Here is a 19,161-nt window from a genome sequence, read left to right as displayed (position 1 = left end):
AAGCCCAGTTCAGTCTGACTCGGAACCTCAAGTGTATCTGTGCTCCCCCCAAGTCCTTTTACTTCTGTGTCCTTTGTAGGGTGTGGCACAGTGCCTGGTTAGGCCCACAGATAATGTACCTCGGGTGGATGAATGGCAGGTCCCAAAAAGGTGCTTGGTTTGTACTTGCTGGTTGATTTGCGTGGACCAGTTAGGTGTTGACTAGGAGTTTGTGTCCACAATGCTAGAGATCACTGAGTGTTTCTCTCTTACCTCTACAGTGTCTCATTGTTGGGGGAGGACCATGTGGTTTGCGCACTGCCATTGAACTTGCCTACCTAGGGGCCAAAGTGGTTGTGGTGGAGAAGAGGGACACCTTCTCCAGGAACAATGTGTTGCACCTCTGGCCTTTCACCATCCATGACCTACGGGGACTGGGAGCCAAGAAATTCTACGGGAAGTTCTGCGCTGGCTCCATTGACCACATCAGTGAGTAGAGCCAATGGTGGCACCCCATTCAGGGAGGGGTCTGACCCTGGGTGGGGCACATCTCTCCACACTAAGGAGTCTCCAGGATGTTCCAGCTTACAAGTCCCTGGGGGATCCATGCATTCAACTGGCAACATTTCACGAAGGGCTTGCTTTGTGCCTCGTGCTGGCATCTATGCTGGGTATGCCCCACAGAGCAGTAAGCACGTCTTGTTCACCAGAGTATCTCCAGGGTGTAAAAGAGTTCTTGGCACATAGTAGATGTCTGGTAAACTTCTGTTGAGTGAATGAAGTGTGGGAAACCGAAACAGAGGCAAGTGACATGGTCTGCACTCTCAGAGAGCTCACCGATCTTGTCAACAATAAACTGCACTTTAATAGAGTGGTCAGACTTGCTGGAGGAGTTCAGAAGAGGGAGGCACACAAAACCATTAAGTGGGCCTCTTAGATGTTATGTTGTGGTGCTGGGGGAAGCCACGGCAGGTTTTAGAAGAGAGGAATGACACAATCGGCAGATCCCGTACCAAGTTTCCTTGAGTTATTCCAGGCCCTGGGCCAGTCCTGTAAGCTTAGCATGCTCGGGTAGGGCAAGGTGAGCACTGAGGCCCTTTGGCTCTGCATTCCTCAGGCCTGGGTCTCTCCAGGCAAGATCTGTGCAGACCAGCTGTAGGACAGACTTCCCCTAATGCTTAACAGGGAGGAGGTCTTTAGCCACCTTGTATATAAGACTGTGACCCATAAAAGTCAGGGAGATTAACACTATGGGGAGAGTTCAAGGGTTTGAACAGATCTGGGCCCCAAATTGGTCTTGCCCATTTGCTGTGTAACTTGGGTCAAATTCCTTAACCTTCCTCAAGCCCCAAGTTTTGTCTCCCCCACATGTGATTAATGCCTGCCTACCAGGACCAGGATTAAGTGAGGTCAAGTTTGTGATGTGCTTCTCACTGTGCCTGGCAAGTAGTAGGTACTTGGGAAGTGCTTTGCATCCGCTGGTGTGCAGTGAGCAAGAAGCGGCCGGGGTCCCCAACTTGAGGGTTCAGTCTCTCAACCAGTGGGCGGGAGGAGAGCCCTGAGAGCCACGTTCTCATGAGGACAGGAGCCGACGGGAAAGGGCGTGGGGCTCAGAGGAATGACTGGAGACAATGGTCAACCACATAGGGTGTAATTTAGTCACAAGTAAAGAGAACCTATCAGCAGTGGCCCCACACTTTATTCCCACTCTGGGATGAGAAAATTCCAGGAGTCCATTGGAAAGAAATTTGGATTCGCTCATAAGGCCGCAGTGTCAGCTTTCAGGGTATTCCCTACCACCCACAGAAGAATTTTTGTTGGTTACCAACCCAGGATGACAACATTGAGTGCCACGCTCTCATCAAGGCTTCCAGAGAGGCAGAGCTGGGTCCTTGTGAGGGCCCCAGTCTGTTGGGCTGCCTTCCCTGTGGGCCAGGAGCCCCTCTGTGCCCCATTGGTGGGGCTCCAATTTAACCCCTAGTTCTTAGAAAAGTCCCAGTATGCAGAAACACTGGCAGAACTCTGGATCCCAGCTTCTGGCATTCAGGGCGCTCATTGCCAAGAGCAATTCCAGTGCCTGTGAGAAGGGAGGCAGGGAGAATTTTTTGAACACCTAATGTGTGCTGGAACAGGATAGATTAGCAACCTTGAAATGATGAGGAGAGACCTGGCCTGTTTCCAGGCAGGAAGGGGGATTGGGTTCTTTGAGCCCCAGCTGATTGGCTTCTTTCCAGACCAACCGTGGCCTCCAGTCCCAGTGGCGCCCCAGCCCTCAGCACTGCTCAGCAATTCTCCATGGTCCTGTGTCAGCATCCTCCTCCAGTCCCCAGGCGGCTGCTCTGAACCTCCACCACAGCCGCCTCCTTCTGAGCAGATGGCCTTCCTCCTGTGCTCTGGGGAAGAGAAGCCACTGGCGGGTACTCCTCAGTCCCAGCCCCCTCCTTCCTCCTGCACTCGCTTCCACCCCAGTACCCATTCCTTCCTCTTGCCCCATGTAGGAGGCAGAGCTGGCCGCTCAGCTCCCCTCTCTCCCTCCTGGCTTCCTGCTCCCCCAAGCCCTCTGTTATTTCCTTTACCGTTTTCTATTTCAAAACATTTATTCTAGAAAGGGAGGATATAGACTTTGTCTGTGCCTCTCCTGTTCATGCCTCCTTCCTTTGTAATCTGACTTCTCCCCCACCACCCTGCCAAAGAGATTTCCACAGAGATTTCCACCCCCAGGAAGCCTCCTAACTCCCAAGCGCCTCTTTGTAATCCTTAATCTGTCTGTGGGGATCTGGTATTCTCCTGGCTTCCGGGACTGCAGCTCAGGCGCTGTTCTGCCGCTCCCCTGCCCCCAATCACCATGCTCTGACCCAGTCTGTTTACATGTGTTTCCTCCACTAGAGTGAGTTCCATATCTCTTGTGCCTCCCATGGCACCTGGCCCATTGCAGATGCTCAGTAAATGTTAAATGAACAAAGCCCAATAAATACAGAGGGACCCACAGAAAGTTTCTTGCTCTATAGAAAAATATTTGGAGACATCCCCACATGTGCTGAATGGCAGGGCCAAGGGAGAGATAGGAGGTGACACTTACTGGGAAAGTTTAGAAGAGTGGGTGGGAGGTGAATTATCACGAGCCCAGTTCCATAGGGAGAATTCCCCAGCCGCCCCTGACCGTGGGTGGCTAAGAGCTTAGGCTCAGTCTGCCATGAGATGAACCATTTTATCACTGACTTTACTTGTGACCATTTACTCTCTTTGTCTACTCCCCTTTCCATCTCTACCTTGTCAAACTTATAGCCTATCTCAGGAAGGAGGCAGGAAAGAGAGAGCCTCCATTATTATGGCATTATCTAAAAGCTAGAGCACAGTGTAGGAATCAGACAGATCTGGGTCCACATTGTAGTTTTGCTGCTGTGTCACCTTGAGCAAATCACTTCACCTCACTGAGCCTCAATTTCTTATCCATTAAATGGGAATAATTATCCCAAAGGGTCACAATAAGGGTTAAGTGAGAAAACACCAAGTGGCTGTCACATAATTAGTTCTCGGTAGTGATCATGGTTGGTACATGACTATGCGCAGAGATCATCAAGGAGTGATTATATAGTACCCTGTATGCAGGAGGCACTCAAGCACTACTGCTGACACGTCTTCTCTTTCCCCTTTCCTTTCTAATAGGTATTCGTCAGTTGCAGCTCATCCTATTCAAGGTGGCCCTGATGCTGGGCGTTGAAATCCATGTGAATGTGGAGTTTGTGAAGGTTCTAGAACCTCCTGAAGATCAAGAAAATCAAAGTACAGTATACTTTTCCTTTCATATCTAGAAATCAGATATCATAAAATGGAAATCGCATTTGTAGTTCTCAGAGGATGTTTCTGTAAGAGTTATTCTTGTTGGGGACTGTTTGGTATAATTCCGTCAAGGATATTTTACCTTTTTGGACCAGGGCTACCTACCACTTTAGTTTTTCTCTTCTTCCCCCCGGGGGATTGGTTATGCCATTAAACCTGTAATTTTGTTACCCTGTCACTAGGGGGAAGTAATTTGACAAATGAAGTAATAAGTAATTAGGATAGAAGACCTACATTTGGTTGTTTGAAAAAGTTCATTCCTATGCTCTTCCAGCTATGTGGGAAAACACACAGTTACTTGGATATTTTGTACCCATATGGTATTTTAAAATCCAGTGAGAAATGTGAAGCTTCTAGAGAAAATATGAAATAAGTGCTCATGATATAATTTGGCATATAATATTTTTAAGTCTTACTAAAGTATAATTTACAAACCACAGACTTCGCCCATTGTGGGTGTCTTATTATTTAGTAATGCTTCCCTTTCTCCTTTAATATGTTTATGTAAATGCTGATCTCTCACACACCACGGACAGAGACTTTGTTCCTGATGCCTCTGCATCTTATTATCAAAATCTTCTGCTGAGGCAGGACCTTCAGTTTGGGCAACTTAATGTCAGAGACCTCAGAGCTCCATGTGCTTATTCAGTTCTGACTTCTCCTGTCCTCAGCCCAGGATATTTGAAAATTTAGAAGAGGCTTTAGGTGGCTTTGGTAGCCTCTCTCAAACCTCTGGTGGATGTTAAATCCCAGTTATGGGTGACCAACAAGATTTTACCTGAAAATGTTATCATAGAAGGCTGTGTACTGCCCGACAGAACATTCTGACCATAATGAAGTGGCAATTCAAACTGGTTTCTACACCCTGCACATCCTCCGGGTCTGGTCAGTAATGGGAGGGCAAGGAGGAATATAGGGGAAGATGAAGAGAGCAAGGTAGAAAACACTGGGAAAAATAAGGTTCAAGTAAGACTAGTTTAAGAATCACTGAGGATAGTCTCCCAACCTGCACAGAAACCAGTTACATCAAGCATAGGGTTGACGCTGCTGGTTTACTTTGTCCCGGATTGAATTGATATTAAAGCCAGAAGGAGTCCAGATGAGAGTATGAGTTGGGATGACTCTGGGTCTTTCCTCTGGCAGCTCTGTCTGGGGTGCCTACACCTAGGGGTATTATCCATTTTTCCTGGCCGACACCAAGAGGCCTCCCACCTTTCTCTGCCAACTCAAATCATTTTTCTGTTCTGGCAGAAATCGGCTGGCGGGCAGAATTTCTCCCTGCGGACCACGCTCTGTCGGACTTTGAGTTTGACGTCATCATTGGCGCTGATGGCCGCAGGAACACGCTGGAAGGTGAAGACTGTTCCTGGAGCTGAGGAAGGGGGTATGGGAGTGAGGGAGGGGGCAGTGCAGAAAAGCGAGATGGCAGGTGCTAAAGCTGGGTGGGGCCTTCACAGAAGGGCAGATTGTCCTGCTGTGCCTGAGGCTGAGCATTTCATTGTCTCTGAACCTCACTTTTCCCACCTGGAAGATGTAGATAACAGAATCTTCTCAGAGCATCGTTTTGAGGGCTAAGAAAGGACTCACATGTAAAAGTGTTTTATAAAGATAAAGTGCCAGGGAAGTTCAAAGTCAGCATACAATTACTGAGCACGTGTCAATGTGCAATCCATGGCACTAAGAACTTTCATACCTCCTCTAAGACAGCCGTTCTTCTACTATGAGTGTGTTCTTTCACCGTCACGTGTAATGCTCCAGAAGAAGGAGCCCCTCTCTTTTTGTAACTTTTCAGCACACTCACTGCTGGGCAGTAAGATCTGTTTTCCCCAGACTGTCAAAGCGCAAAACCATGCTTCCCTGAGTTCTGAAGTTGGAAGCATAACACGTTTTCTTGGAGTAAGGGCTAATCAGGTTGGGAGAGGAGCACCACTGCCAGAAATGCCTTCAATCACCTCCCCCTCCACCCGCCCCCTGCCGAGATTAATTGGTGCGTAGGTTGTATGGATTTGCACTAACTGTATCCGCGTGAGACCACAGATGGTGGACAAAATGGCCTCACATGGCATCTCTTAGACTGTGGCTACATCTGCTCTTCAAGCTTGCCCTGCTTAAAGGCTGCAGGCTGCAGAGGTCTGACCGGGAGGGCATCTCCTCTGAGGGCAGAACTCACTCCCTGAAAGACGGTAGGTGTTGGAGGCTTCCAGAGGTGTGGTCTGCCTAGCTGGGCCCTACCACTTGCTGGACCATGAGGGCCCTTTCCCCGCTCCCGTGCCTCTCTCTTCTCCTCCATCCCTACACGTGCCCCATCCCTGCAATCAATAAACAATACCTGACAAAGACCTTTTAAGCTGCTAACCTGGATATTGTGCCGTTAGCATTTATGGGGATATTTTGGTGGTTTGGTAAAACTGTTAAGTCTGAATATTTGCAAATCCAAAATCCACACCCTGTCTGAGTATAGTTTGGCATTTCATGCACAGGAAAAGAAAGGTAAGAAGGAGAAGAGCCACTTAGGCAGCCTAGCACCAAATAAGTAGACCTGCAGCCGGGTTTTTCCATATCGACGCCGTTGGCATTTGGAGCCACATCATTTTTTGTCCCGTGCACAGTAGGATGCTTAGCATCCCTGGCCTCTCCCTGCTAGACACCAGTAGCACCCCCAAGTTGTAGCCACCGGAAATGTCTCCACACTTTGCCTAACTGGGAGCCAAGGTCACTCCCGGTTAAGAAATACCAGACTAGACCATCATGGCCATTTCTGATCATTTCGATAAGTCTAATGAAGGATGACTTAAAAGAGGAGGTACTGAGATAAAAACCCAAGGTTTCCAGTCCAAGGGATTTTTGACCAAAGTTTGGGAATGCGCATGAGGTTTGCGTATACTGCAAGCAAATGTGGGGGGAGTTCTCAGGGGAGGCTGAAGATAGAAGCATGTCCGCCAAGGCTGCTCATGTGATGAGCGCCTTGAGTTAAGCAAAGTGCACGGCATCTGGGGCAGAGGGAAAACTGGGGACTGTGGGCTAGCCAGCTGCTAGAAAGAAAGGGGGTTGGCAGAAGAATGAAGTCTGACCAGCTGCTTGGGGTCCTCTCTGTCACCGCCATTAAAAAGCTAAACCATTGACACAAGCACCCCAAGGAATCATTGTACCAAATCAATTGCAAGTTAAAATTTTGTCTATTCATTCTATATTTATTGAGCGTGGACCGTGTGCCCGTCACTGGAGACTGGAAATAGAAATTTGTTAAAATCCCCATCCCATGGGAGCGCCTGGGTGTCTCAGTCAGTTAAGCATCCGACTTCGGCTCAGGTCATGATCTCACAGTGTGTGGGTTCGGGCCCCACATCGGGCTCTGTACTGACAGCTCGGAGCCTGGAGCCTGCTTCAGATTCTGCGTCTTCCTCTCTCTCTTCCCCTCCACCGCTCACTCGCGCTCTCTCAAAAATAAATAAACATTTAAAAAACTTTTTTTTAAGTTTAAAATCCCCATCCCACAGGAATTGAGTCTCATAATCCTTTTCAAAGGGGGGAAAACATGAAGAATGCTAACAATGTAGTCTTAATCGTCAAGTTCAAAGTGCGTGTGTCATGAATGTACCTAGCAACAGCGCCTAACAAATCTTTATCTTTTTCATTAAAAAAAAATTTTTTTAACATTTATTTATTTTTGAGAGACAGAGAGAGACAGAGAATGAGCAGGGGAGGGGCAGAGGGAGAGGGAGACACAGAATCCAAAGCAGGCTCCAGGCTCTGAGAGTCAGCACAGAGCCTGATACAGGGCTCGAACCCACGAACCGTGAGATCATGACCTGATCCGAAATCAGGCACTTAACCTACTGAGCCACCCAGGCGACCCCCTAACAAATCTTTAAAAGGATGAGCTCTCGGATTGCCTTTAGGAAGATCACTTTGGCCTTTTGTTTGTAGAAGCCTAACCAGAATAATTGGTCCTATAGATTTCAGGAAAGGAAAAAGTCCCACTGACTTAGGCCTCTGGTGATGTGTTTCTTCCTCAGGTACAAACCTTGACATTTCCACCTGCCCTTATTCTCTACAGATGCAGAATTCTGGTTTCAGGGGCCCGTGAGGCATCTGAGAATAGCTTCCTCAGTAATCTTTTTCACTTTTCCCACCAAATCCAGAAGAAAGACTCCCTTTTTCTCTTGGCCTCATGCAGGGTTCCGAAGAAAAGAATTCCGTGGGAAGCTGGCTATTGCGATCACCGCCAACTTCATAAACAGAAACAGCACAGCTGAGGCCAAGGTGGAAGAGATTAGCGGGGTGGCTTTCATCTTCAACCAGAAGTTTTTTCAGGACCTTAAAGAAGAAACAGGTGGGACCCTCACCTTTCTCCAAACCAGGCCATGTCCATGCTGGGCTGTCCCAGTTTTGGGGATTGGGAGCCTCACTCTGATAAAGCAGAAGCCCAGACTTCTCCTTAGGAGAGAAATGGGTAGGATTCCTTCAAGGACAAGGGCAATTCTTGAGAAAAAGTTCTGGCTGTTGTACATGAAAATGGCTAAAGATGGATTTACTCAGTCAACGTTTACTCAGTGCTCATTACGTGCCAGTATCAGTATCATGGGATACAGAGTTGAGGTTGACATGGTCCCTTCCCCAAGTGGATCCTTGTCCAGTGAGGGACAACCATCCTAATGCAGGGAGGTTGGTCTATGCCCACGTCACCGTGAGCTTCAGAGAGCCGTCTGAGGAGGGAGCCAGTAACCTGAGGTTAGCCCCTGAAGAAGTGTAGGTACTTCTGTGCAGTGTGCCAGCCGCCCTTCCCCACCAGGGACATCCAGGGATGCCCAGGGAATGTGTACTCACCCCAGCGCATCAGTGACCCCCAGCTGTGGGCCTTGAGGAAAGAAGATCCTCATTCCTTTACTCAACAAATATTTATTGACTGCCTACTGTGTGCCAGCTGTTGTTCAAGGGCCTGAGAAAGAGCGGTGGGCAAAACGAGACCCCTCTCTTGGAGCTTATATATTCTGCTGGGGGAGACCGTTAATAAACAGACAACTAGTACGTCAGGCAGTCAGAAAGGTGGTGCAGAGAAATCCAGCCCAGGGAGGGGAAAGAGGGGGGAAACGCTCCTGCCAATTACGGAAATCCCAGATTTTTCTTTTCACCTGATTTTAAGATAGGTATTTCTCCTCGAAAGGCAGTGTAACAACAATGTTGGACAAAATTTTCATACCAGAAGTCAATCATCCACACCGAGTATCACCTAGCACAGAAAGAGTTCTCATGTTCACATACTTCTTTTCAATAATCGTCTGCCCGTAGCCCCACTTTTCACAGGGCTCTGGCTCTTCTTGGGGTGTCAATACTCTTTGTGAATCTGATTTTCTTCTCCAGCATCACATTTGAAATATTGTCCACACTGCAGCCAGGTCCTCCTGATGGTCAGTTTTGCAGCCACAGAATAGCTCATTAAGTAGATGCACTGTCACCGCCTAAGCATTTAAATTGGAGGCTGGCAAACTATGGGCGGCCACATGTTTGTGTTGCCTTCGAGCTAAGAGTGGTTTTAACGTTTTTGAATGGCTGAAGAAAAAGCAAAAGAAGACTATTTTGCAACAAATCGAAAGTTACATGAAATTCCAGTTTCAGTGCCCATAAATGAAAGTTTCTTGGGACACAGTCACACCCACTTGTTGACGTTGCTACCTGTAGCCATGAGTGGTTGTGGACCCTGATGGCCCACAAAGCCCCAGCTACTTACTATCTGCCTGTTACAGAAAAAAGTCTGCTGGCCTCTGGTATAGACCTTCCAGTTGTGCACTGTTACAGGTCAAACTGCTCCCCGGGAATATTTCAAGTTAGTTTCTAGGAATGGTATTCCTTATTGAGCCAGACTGTGCCACTCACTGGCCATTATGATGTGTGCCCGTTGGGTGATCCTCTGAGTTTCACCACAGTGGCATGATTTTATTAGAGCGGGGTTTTTTGGTTTCTTTTCTTTCTTTTCTCTTCTTTTTCTTTTCTTTTTCTTTTTTTTCTTTTCATTTCTTTTCTTTTTCTTTTTTTTCTTTTCATTTCTTTTCTTTTTCTTTTTTTTTTTTAGGATTTTATGTTTTATTTCTTGTTTTTTTTTTTTTCCTAAATATAATATATTGTCAAGTTAGCTAACATATAGTGTATATAGTATACTCCTGGCTTCGGGAATAGATTTCCATGATTCATCACTTACATACAACACCCAGTGCTCATCCCAACAAGTGCCTTCCTCAATGCCCATCACCCATTTTCCCCTCCCCACCCTGGCCCCCATCAGCCCACAGTTCTCTGTAGAATGTTTTCATTCAGCGTATTATGTTCTTCTGAATGATTTAAGAATTGTCCAACCCTCCCTTCCTCTCAAAAACCAAGAAGATAAATACTTCAATAAACCACCAAATATGAATTATGACAGGACATTGAGTGTGTTTTTCCAAATGTCTCAGTGAGTTTCCTTTACATTTCGCTGGGACGGTCACCTTTGGCCATTGTTTCACAGTGCCCCTTTCACAGTGACACGGATGAATTTCCTCTGATTCTCAGGGGAGCCCTCTGCATTGATGGCTGTTTCCTATTTAACGGTAATAAAGGGGTTCCTCTGGTTACCCAGCACACCTCTATGTCAGCTGCTGTTAAAGTTGTTACGTGTCTGTTCCTTTCTCTCCAAAGAAGCTAAGCCAGTTCTCAAATTTGCACGTGCATCAGAATCCCCTCTCGGGCTTGTCAAAGTGCAGATTGCTGGCCCTACCAACAGAGTTTCTGATTTAGTAGGTCCTATGTGGGGTTCTGATCATGCACACTTCCAAGTTCTCAGGTGATGCTTCGGCCAGGCACTACGGCTTTGTTTTAAAAGCAGAAACCTAGTCTCTCGAGTGTTTTTGCATTTGCTGGAAAGTACAAAAAGATACAACCCAGCCCTCCAACCTGACTTGTTCCTGCCAGGACACCTGGGTTTTCCCACACACAGGAGAACGGGAGAAACATGGCTTAGCACAGCCTTGGGAGAATTGACACCACTCTCTGACTCTGTGGTCACATGGAGGGCACGGTGGCGATTGGGAATCAGACCGTCTGGGGTTCAAATCCCGGGACTACTGTTGCTTTGCTGCTATGCTGTGGACAACTCTTGGCCTTTCTGCAGCGCTTAGCTCTAACTTGGAAGTGCTGGTCCACAGCCCCTAAGGACTTTGAGGTTTTTTTTTTTTTTTTTTTTAAAGCGCTTTAATCATATCGCAATATATAAATATACCAAATCAATATATCGTACACCTTAAACTTATAACATGTTACATGTCCATCATATCTCAATTGAAAAAGCACATAGGGTCTTAGTGGGGCTGTAAAAGCTAGCTGTGTGGAGTTAGGTAAATTCTAGCACTCCGTTTTCTCTTTCCCAGCCTTGTGTGTTTTAAAAACTTGCCCAACATGAGTATATGCAGGGAAACAACGGCACCTGTAATGCAGCAAAGTAGAGCTCTTGGCATACAGCGAGCACTGAGGGAATCAAACTGAGTCCACACATACTTCTCTCTGCAGGGATTGATCTGGAGAACATTGTTTACTACAAGGACTGCACCCACTATTTCGTCATGACTGCCAAGAAGCAGAGCCTGCTCGACAAAGGTGTCATCATTAACGTACGTATCTCTTGGCTGGGGTGTCCTGTCTTTCCCTTTGTGACCCAGCAAGTGTGGGAGCAAGATGCCGTCCTGCCAGAAACCGAGCAAAGCGGGAGGCAAGAAAAGGACCAGCATTTTCCTTCTGTGTGGTGTCGTGTGAGTGTTGAGTGAAGGAGCCGATACAGGCAGAGGTGTTTCTGCAGAACGCTGGGGGGTGGCGGTAGGGGCTGAGACCCTCCCCCGCTTGTTGGTGTGAGCCTTTGCCACCGGGAGATGGGCTGAGTCTTCTCCTTCTCCATGTCTCATTCAACCCTGCTCCCTTTCCTGGGAGGTCTCATGTCATTCGGAGGCAGCTGTGGGCTCCTTGTCCGAGTGGAACATGGAGACAACATTCACTGGTGAATTTCACATGTGGCCCTCTTGTCGTAATGTCCGGTGGAACCCTCTCTTCTCACAGGCACAAAGGCTCAACTTGAATCTTGGCTCTGCCACGGATTAACTCAGGACTGTGACTAAACGCTGCTTAACTTTTCCTGAACTTCGGTCTTATCTGTAGAACAGGAATAATGGTTTCTGTCCGAAAGGGTTGTTTGCAGGAGTAAATTTTAAAAGGTATACAGAGCAACGGGCCCCATGCCTGGAGCATATAGGGGGTTTGTAGATTCCCTCTGTCATTTCTGTCTGGTTTGGACACCTGCTTTTTGGTCCTGCTGGCTTCCTGGCCTCTGCTTCCTGCCTGTGCATCTTCATGTTTAAACCGAGTACGAGGCTAGAAGAAAGGAGCACACAGAGTGGTGGGCCCTGGGCTGGAAGCTGCTTTGGGCAGGTTTCCAACCTATCCAGAGCCTCTGTTCCTGCTGCCCCTGCTGTAGCCTCAAGATAACGATCATGCAGTCTGAGGTCAGCCTGCTCTCCGGGTGGCGGCCTGCAGCTCAGGCGGCATGGTGACTATTCAGTGTCGCTTGTCGAAGAAGAATTTGCCTGTCCTCTGATCACTTTGTGCTGGCAGCCGGCCGGGTGGCATTAGTAACCCAGCCCTCCCCTGGGCCTCCTCTGCGTGGCTCAGGGCTTGCTGAGAGCCTGAGTTGCAGACAGGAGGCTGTGAATGGGGTGGATGGGAGTTGAAAGGAACCGACTGAACACAGCCAGGAGATGTGTGAGCAGTGGGTTTTGGCATCTGGTGCCCCACGGCTGACCCGGTCTGGGGGAGGTGGGGTGGTGTCCCCTTCTTTCCTTTATTCCATGGGCATCCCTTCCAAAGTTGCCTCCTCCATCGAGAGGCCAATGGCAGGTAGTGAAGGACTATTTGGGGTCTGGGGCTTGAGGAACAGTGGAAACCTTTGCAAAGGAGGGGCTGAGGAGGCTTTTGTCAGCACCCACCTCTCACCATGGGAAGTCAGGCAGAATTTGACATGGGTTTCTTATTTCACTGGCTGAGTACTCCAGCCTGTGGGACACTAAGGTTCCCTCAGGGCATCCCAGGGCATTTGTCCAGGCCACGGCATGTTGCTCATGGTGATTCAACTCTTTGGCAGTTGTCAAAGCCCCTCCATACCCCCACGTCCCTGTCATCACACAGGTGGGCAAGCGTGACTCACTCTAACCCCATAATGACCGTGGAAGATCTGGGAGCAGATCCCAGGCTCGTGGGTGTCCTCACTGGGGCTTTCTTTCCCCTCAGAGAGTCCAAGGGCATCTTCTGAGCTGGTGCTGAGGGGCTTTTAAGATAAGACAGGAACTCTCCTCTAGAAGTTCTAGCCCACAGGCTGGACGTGAGAGGGCTGGAAAGTTCTTTGGTTCAGGAGCTCTGGCCAGGAGTCTCCATGTGCCCGGCCAAGCTCTGTAGCATTTGCATAGCTGGGAGCTGGTCCATCTACCCCGAGCCACTCAAATTAACATTCTTGTCATGCTCCCAGAGGAATGGCAAGTCCTCTCTCGTTTCCTCTCCCTGCATGGGTCAGCATCTTTCTGGAGGCACACAGAGTGCTGAGTGAATGTGTGTTGAATGACTGACTGACCTGCTTCCCCACCTATTCCTACTGACCTCTGGTCTTCCATGGCTACTGAAGGGAGAGTGAAGTTCCTCCTCAGGAAACGATGGCTTTGGGCTCCCAACTCTGCCCATCTTGCTCTCCCTCACAAGGAGGGTGGCCTGTCATCCTGGTGCCCTCTCTGGGCTGGCCCACATTCATATAGGCGAAGGCTCCTGGATATAGCAGGCTTGGTCTCGCCATGGGGGGAGGGAGCCTTGTTTCCAGGTGGGTGAGGCGAACGTACATCATAGCTGGTCTCCCAGTGCTGAGCCCAACCTCATTCGAAGCCATTGCCTGACCTTCTCTTCTGATCTCCAGCCTTCCTTTCAGCTCAGCACAGGGGTGGGGAGGTAGGGGTGACTGCTCTTCCCATCAGGTTCCCCGCCCTGTACTCTTCTTGCCGTGTCTCTCTCTACTGTCCTTCCTCTCTGCTGAGGACGCAGCCTGTCTTCAGTACCTATGCGTGTGGCAAACGGGGTCCACCTTCATCCTCCTGCATCTGTCTTAATTTAAAACTACTTCTCCAGGCCTGCCCACTTCGCTTAGGGTCCCTTCCCACCTTTCTCTCCATTGTCCTTGTTTTCACCCCCTCCCTGCTGCTCCCTGTCCTGCTTCTGTACCGTCCCCTCACCTGGGACCTCCTGCCATACGAGGTCCCGTGGCTCCTTCCAGCAGCCCTGGGCCGGGTGGGCTGTTACCCCAGCCCAGCCCTGCAGGTCCCCATACCCCTGTTCGGGACACCAGCACCAGGCGTGACCACACTCCCCCATCACCCAGCCCACCTCACGGGCGCTTGTGGGCCTGCTTTGAAGAGGGAGTATTTTCAAGACCTCTCCATTCACCCTTCCCCATCTCATCCCCACGCTTGTAAGGGAGGAAATTGGTCATGTGACTGGAGGAGCAGGTAGGAGAAAGGAAAGGCGAATGACAGGAGCTCCAGCCTGAACGCCGTGACCCGGCAAAGCACCCTTGGGCCACTGCTGGGTGCAAACTGGGTGATGCACTATGGTGTGAACATATGAGAATTTCTGCGATGAGGTATTTGAAATCACAGCTATGAGGAAAATGGACACAGTAGGTCGCTCTGTTTGTAGATGTGGCTGTGCCTTCCAAGACCTTTATAAATACTCTTGTTGGTGCCTCGGGGTGGGGAGCAGAGGTCCAGGGACGCGCTTCCCCACATGCTATGTTTGTGCCATCGTGAATTATAGGGAATGGAAATTCCCACTCACTTTGCTCTTCTCACATGCCAGACGTCAGGCTGGGGATTTTTATGTCTGCGACTTCCCTCAGTCCTCACGGTATGAGGTGGATTTTGTCATTCCTGTTTTACAAACAAGAAAATGGAAACTCAGAAAACTTTGATAACTTGCCCAAATTTACTCACTGCGTAGCAGGGGTGGACTGTGACCTGATGCTCTGGATGGCCCCACCAGTTCCCGCCCACACTCCACCCTCCTCAGGATCTGCACTTCTCTGCCACCTTTCGGGAAAGATAGTCTTCTGGTTCCTTAACCACACGAGGAGCAGATTAGACTCCGGGGGACATGCTATGGGGCACTGCCGGAGTCCCTCCAGGATGGGTATCCTGGTGCTGGGAGCCAGTGCCCTTCAGGGCTGTAGCAGTTAACACTGTGAGAGCAGAACAGGGCCCTGAGCAACCCTCAGCCTGGCCAGAGAAGAGATAACTGATTCTGCAGAGACATTTCAAGAGTTATGCCAGTTACCCATTTCTTTTCTGGTCCTGTTTGCCCACTAAACACAGTATGTCCAGACCATATTATTAGCTCAGCTTGGTCTGCTATAAAATTTACTCGCTCTTTTGTCTTTTCATTTTTGCTGAAAGTTATCGCAAGAACCAGCCATATGAAATTTACTTCCGTGTTTACCACAAGACCATTACTGAGTAAACTGTTCATTGCAACACTGTGTTCTCTGTCAAAATTCCTACGTGAGATAGTTCTTTTAGAATTTAGTGCCAGGAAAAAATTGCCTCCCCTAGGAATTTCTATGCTTCCTTCTTTCTGATAAGGAAAGCCTTGCCATACATCACATTTCCCTTTTGCCTCGGATGCCAGGAAGCTCAAAGTCAAGTGCGATGCTTAATCACAGCTCTGTTGGCCCATACAGAGGGCTGATTTGGTTCCTCTTGATTCCTTTGGCCCTGATTTTCTGTTTTGATCAGCCTCGCTGTCCAAACCCATTCCAAGTCCTTTTGCAAAGATATGGGTATGAACACTTGCCCTTTCCAGGGGCAGATTGCAACATTTTGCTCCTGTTCTCCCCCCCAGGACTACATCGACACGGAGATGCTGCTGTGTGCGGAGAACGTGAACCAGGACAACCTGCTTTCCTATGCCCGTGAGGCTGCAGATTTCGCCACCAATTACCAGCTGCCATCGTTAGACTATGCTATGAACCATTATGGGCAGCCCGATGTGGCCATGTTCGACTTCACCTCCATGTACGCCTCCGAGAACGCGGCCTTGGTGCGCGAGCGCCAGTCACACCAGCTACTCGTGGCCCTGGTGGGCGACAGCCTGCTTGAGGTAGTGCCCCCCATTCCCGGTAAAAGACCGATCCCTGCATTTATGGTGTGGCCAGCAGCCTGTGCTGTCGTTCAGCCAGGGGACGGACGGGTGCCCTGCCAGTGTGCCGGACTCTGCCAAGCCCGTGCTGGTCTCCAGCTTGCACCTGTCCTTTGACCAAATACAGAGAAGCTCATTCTATCTTCCTCTCCTACCTCCGGGCTCTTCGGGCCGACCTCTTTGTCAAAGTACAAAATCGGTCAGCCCCGCTCTGGACTTCACAGGCTGGCCTCCTGAGAACATGCACGCCCTCAGCTGGACCACAACTTCTTCCTCGCATGGGGAGCTCTCTCTGGGGCCTTGCAACATGGAGATTGTAGAGGATATAAGAAGGCATATGGGGCCCCAAGTCCAGTTTCTGTCCATGGCCTCCCTGCTCAAAGTGCTTCCCAGAGAATCAGCAAATGCAAGGATCCTTAGATAGAATGTTTTCAGAAGGGTTACATTTTTATCTTTAAAGTCAGCACTAACCAAAAAAAAAATGTGTGTTTATTCCAAGTAAAAGTCAAATTCCAGACTATGCTTTGGGTGCCCATGGGACAGTTCAGTTAGAACTTAGCTTGGTCAGGGGCGCCTGGGTGGCTCAGTCAGTTAAGCGTCCGACTTTGGCTCAGGTCATGATCTTAGGGTTCATGGGTTTGAGCCCAGCGTTAGGCTCTGTGCTGACAGCTCAGAGCCTGGAGCCTGCTTTGGATTCTGTGTCTCCCTCTCTCTCTGTCCTTCCCCCACTTGCGCCCTGTCTCTCTCTCTCTCTCTCTTAAAAATAAACGTTAAAAAAATTAAAAAGAACTTTATTTAGTGAACCAGCCCTTGCTCCCCGTGGTGTGTGGGCTGTGACCTGCCCCCCCCCCCCTTCTCCCTTCTCAGCATTCTCTCTTGCCACCCTCCTCTGCTCCTCTACCGGGCACCATCATTTTCCAGCCACCATGCCTTTGCCCATGCTATTCCTGAACGGATCAAGATGAGAATCCTACCCATTCTTTAAAATCCTCACAAATGCAACTCTTTTGCGAAGTATTCTCTGATTTCCATCGCCTTCCCCAGGGTGGGGATTTGCCTGTGCCTTTTGTAAGCCCCAAAGCAGTTTTGCTGTTCCTGTGATACAGCACCCTTTACACGGGACTTTGTGCTATAGCTAATTGTGTTTGTGGTGAATCCTAGGGTCTGTCCTGTCACCCCTCACCCGCTCCAGTGCCTTGCAAGGGCCTGGCAAGCCCCAAGTGCTGGATAGAATGGGAAGGCAAAGTGGGGGCCTTTAGAATTAACGGGAATGTTCCACACTTTCTCCTCCAGCCGTTTTGGCCCATGGGCACAGGCTGTGCGCGAGGCTTCCTGGCAGCCTTTGACACGGCATGGATGGTGAAAAGCTGGGACCAGGGCACCCCTCCCCTGGAGCTGCTGGCCGAAAGGTGAGTATCGGTGGCAGGGTTTCGGGCTGGGGGCAGGGCTAGTTCCAAAATCAGACAGGAAAGAGAGCAAGGCTGGCCCTTAGGCGACTCCCGGATGAACCTGGGATGACTCTTTCATTTGCCTTCCCACACGGGCCCTGATTTGATCCCCAGCATCCCCAGGAAAACTTTCTCTGTCATGCTCTGCCCTCTTCAGTGACTTCTTTCTTGGGGCCAGGACCTTACGACCTGAATGCAACAGGGAAATCTTGACCTGGCGCGGCCCTGAAGTTGGGGTTCCCAGCACTGCCCGGTCACTGCAGAGCCAGAAGAGGTTTAGGGGGAAGCCTTCACTGCAGCACTGAGTGTCCTCCTGTGGGGGCTGGATTTCTGACCTCCCAGGCGTCTTCTGCTGCTGAGATCCTCTGGGGCTTCTGCCCAGACTCCTGCTGCTGGCCACGTGGCTGTAACAGCTGGTGGACCGGGGGAAATCAGGGCTGGTGAATGGGACAGGCCTCTGCTGGTCTTGGGTGTGGAGGCCAGCGGTCATGGGGGGCAGGCCATAGGACGCAGCTTGGCTGAGTGGTGGTTATAGCAAAACCACAGGTCCCTCTGCTGCCAGCTGTGTGTCCCTGCCCTCTTCTTGGGGGAAGAAGGCCAGCGTCACTGTCTGTGGACCCCCCTCCCACCTCCTCTCCAGCCCTTCGAATCTCCCCCACTTTGTGGATCCATGAGGAACCATGAGGGCCAGGCTTTGAGGGGAGGAGTATACAGACATATTCAAGGAGCCTTTAAGAGCAGAGCAAGGGGTGGGGGGGGGGGGGGCACAGACAAGGGCCTGAGGCTGCCCTAGCAACCCCTGACCCCTGGGCTTTGCCTCATCCTAGAGAAAGTCTCTATCGGCTGTTACCTCAGACTACCCCAGAGAACATCAACAAGAACTTTGAGCAGTACACGTTGGACCCAGGGACACGGTACCCAAATCTCAACTCTAACTGTGTCAGGCCCCATCAGGTAAGTCCTTCCCTGGGCCCTATCGGGGCCACCCGTCACTGAGCAGTGGGTGGGGGTCATGTAAAACCTTGCCACATTCCAGATGAATCACTGGAATCTACTCCTGAGATCGTTGTGACACTGTATGCTAACTAACTTGGATATAAATTTAAAAATAAATACATTAATTAATTTAAAAAGAAAAAAAAACAAGAAACTTTGCCACATCCCTGGGACTGAGGCCACCAATGCCTCTTGGCTTGGGTGTGGGACCACTTCCTGTCTCCAGGAGAGCTGCAGGAGAAAACTAGAGTCAGTGTGTGTCTAGCCCACAGAAAGAACTAGAACATTTGTGGCGTCCACATCTGCACATGTGCTTACGTGTTTATTGTCACCGCGCATATGCGTGGCTGAGCATGCCTCCCTCAAATAGTCTCCTCAGCCAGCCATCAAGTCCTTTCAGTTCGCAGTCCAACAGTCCCTTTTGCTCCCGTTGACTCAGAAACACACAACTGCCAACTTCTTCAGGCAATGGTACGAAGAATGGTGTGATGTTCTTAAAGTTAGCCAATTACATTTTCTCACGCCTGAGTCCCCCACATTTGGGTGGACAACTGGGTGGGACCCGTTGCTCTGTGTCTCAGGTTCCCCGGTTCTCTTGCTGAAGGCCATGCCCTCCAGGGAGAGAGGAAAATAGATGGTGGACACTGGGTAGAGG

At 49.7% G+C, this 19,161-nt stretch overlaps 1 protein-coding gene across 14 annotated transcripts in view; it reads left to right on the top strand.

Annotated features, from left to right (window-relative positions):
• The window catches only part of MICAL2 (microtubule associated monooxygenase, calponin and LIM domain containing 2), a 221,718-nt gene that overhangs the window by 85,864 nt on the left and 116,693 nt on the right, over window positions 1-19,161 (top strand). For all 14 annotated transcript variants that reach the window (XR_009602230.3, XM_078433221.2, XM_078433224.2 and 11 more), the window contains 8 exons: window positions 261-468; window positions 3,646-3,762; window positions 5,071-5,172; window positions 7,997-8,152; window positions 11,359-11,459; window positions 15,766-16,023; window positions 17,356-17,471; window positions 18,338-18,464. Coding sequence is in view for 13 of the 14 variants with exons in the window: in XM_078433221.2 (XP_078289347.2) it covers window positions 261-468; window positions 3,646-3,762; window positions 5,071-5,172; window positions 7,997-8,152; window positions 11,359-11,459; window positions 15,766-16,023; window positions 17,356-17,471; window positions 18,338-18,464 (1,185 nt within the window). In the remaining variant the exon portion in view is untranslated. The remainder of the gene's footprint in view (window positions 1-260; window positions 469-3,645; window positions 3,763-5,070; window positions 5,173-7,996; window positions 8,153-11,358; window positions 11,460-15,765; window positions 16,024-17,355; window positions 17,472-18,337; window positions 18,465-19,161) is intronic.

Source organism: Panthera onca, chromosome D1 (genome assembly GCF_046562875.1).
Source record: "Panthera onca isolate mPanOnc1 chromosome D1, mPanOnc1 haplotype 2, whole genome shotgun sequence".
NCBI classification, from domain to species: Eukaryota; Metazoa; Chordata; class Mammalia; order Carnivora; family Felidae; genus Panthera; species Panthera onca.
This window is presented reverse-complemented; position numbering and strand designations above follow the sequence as displayed.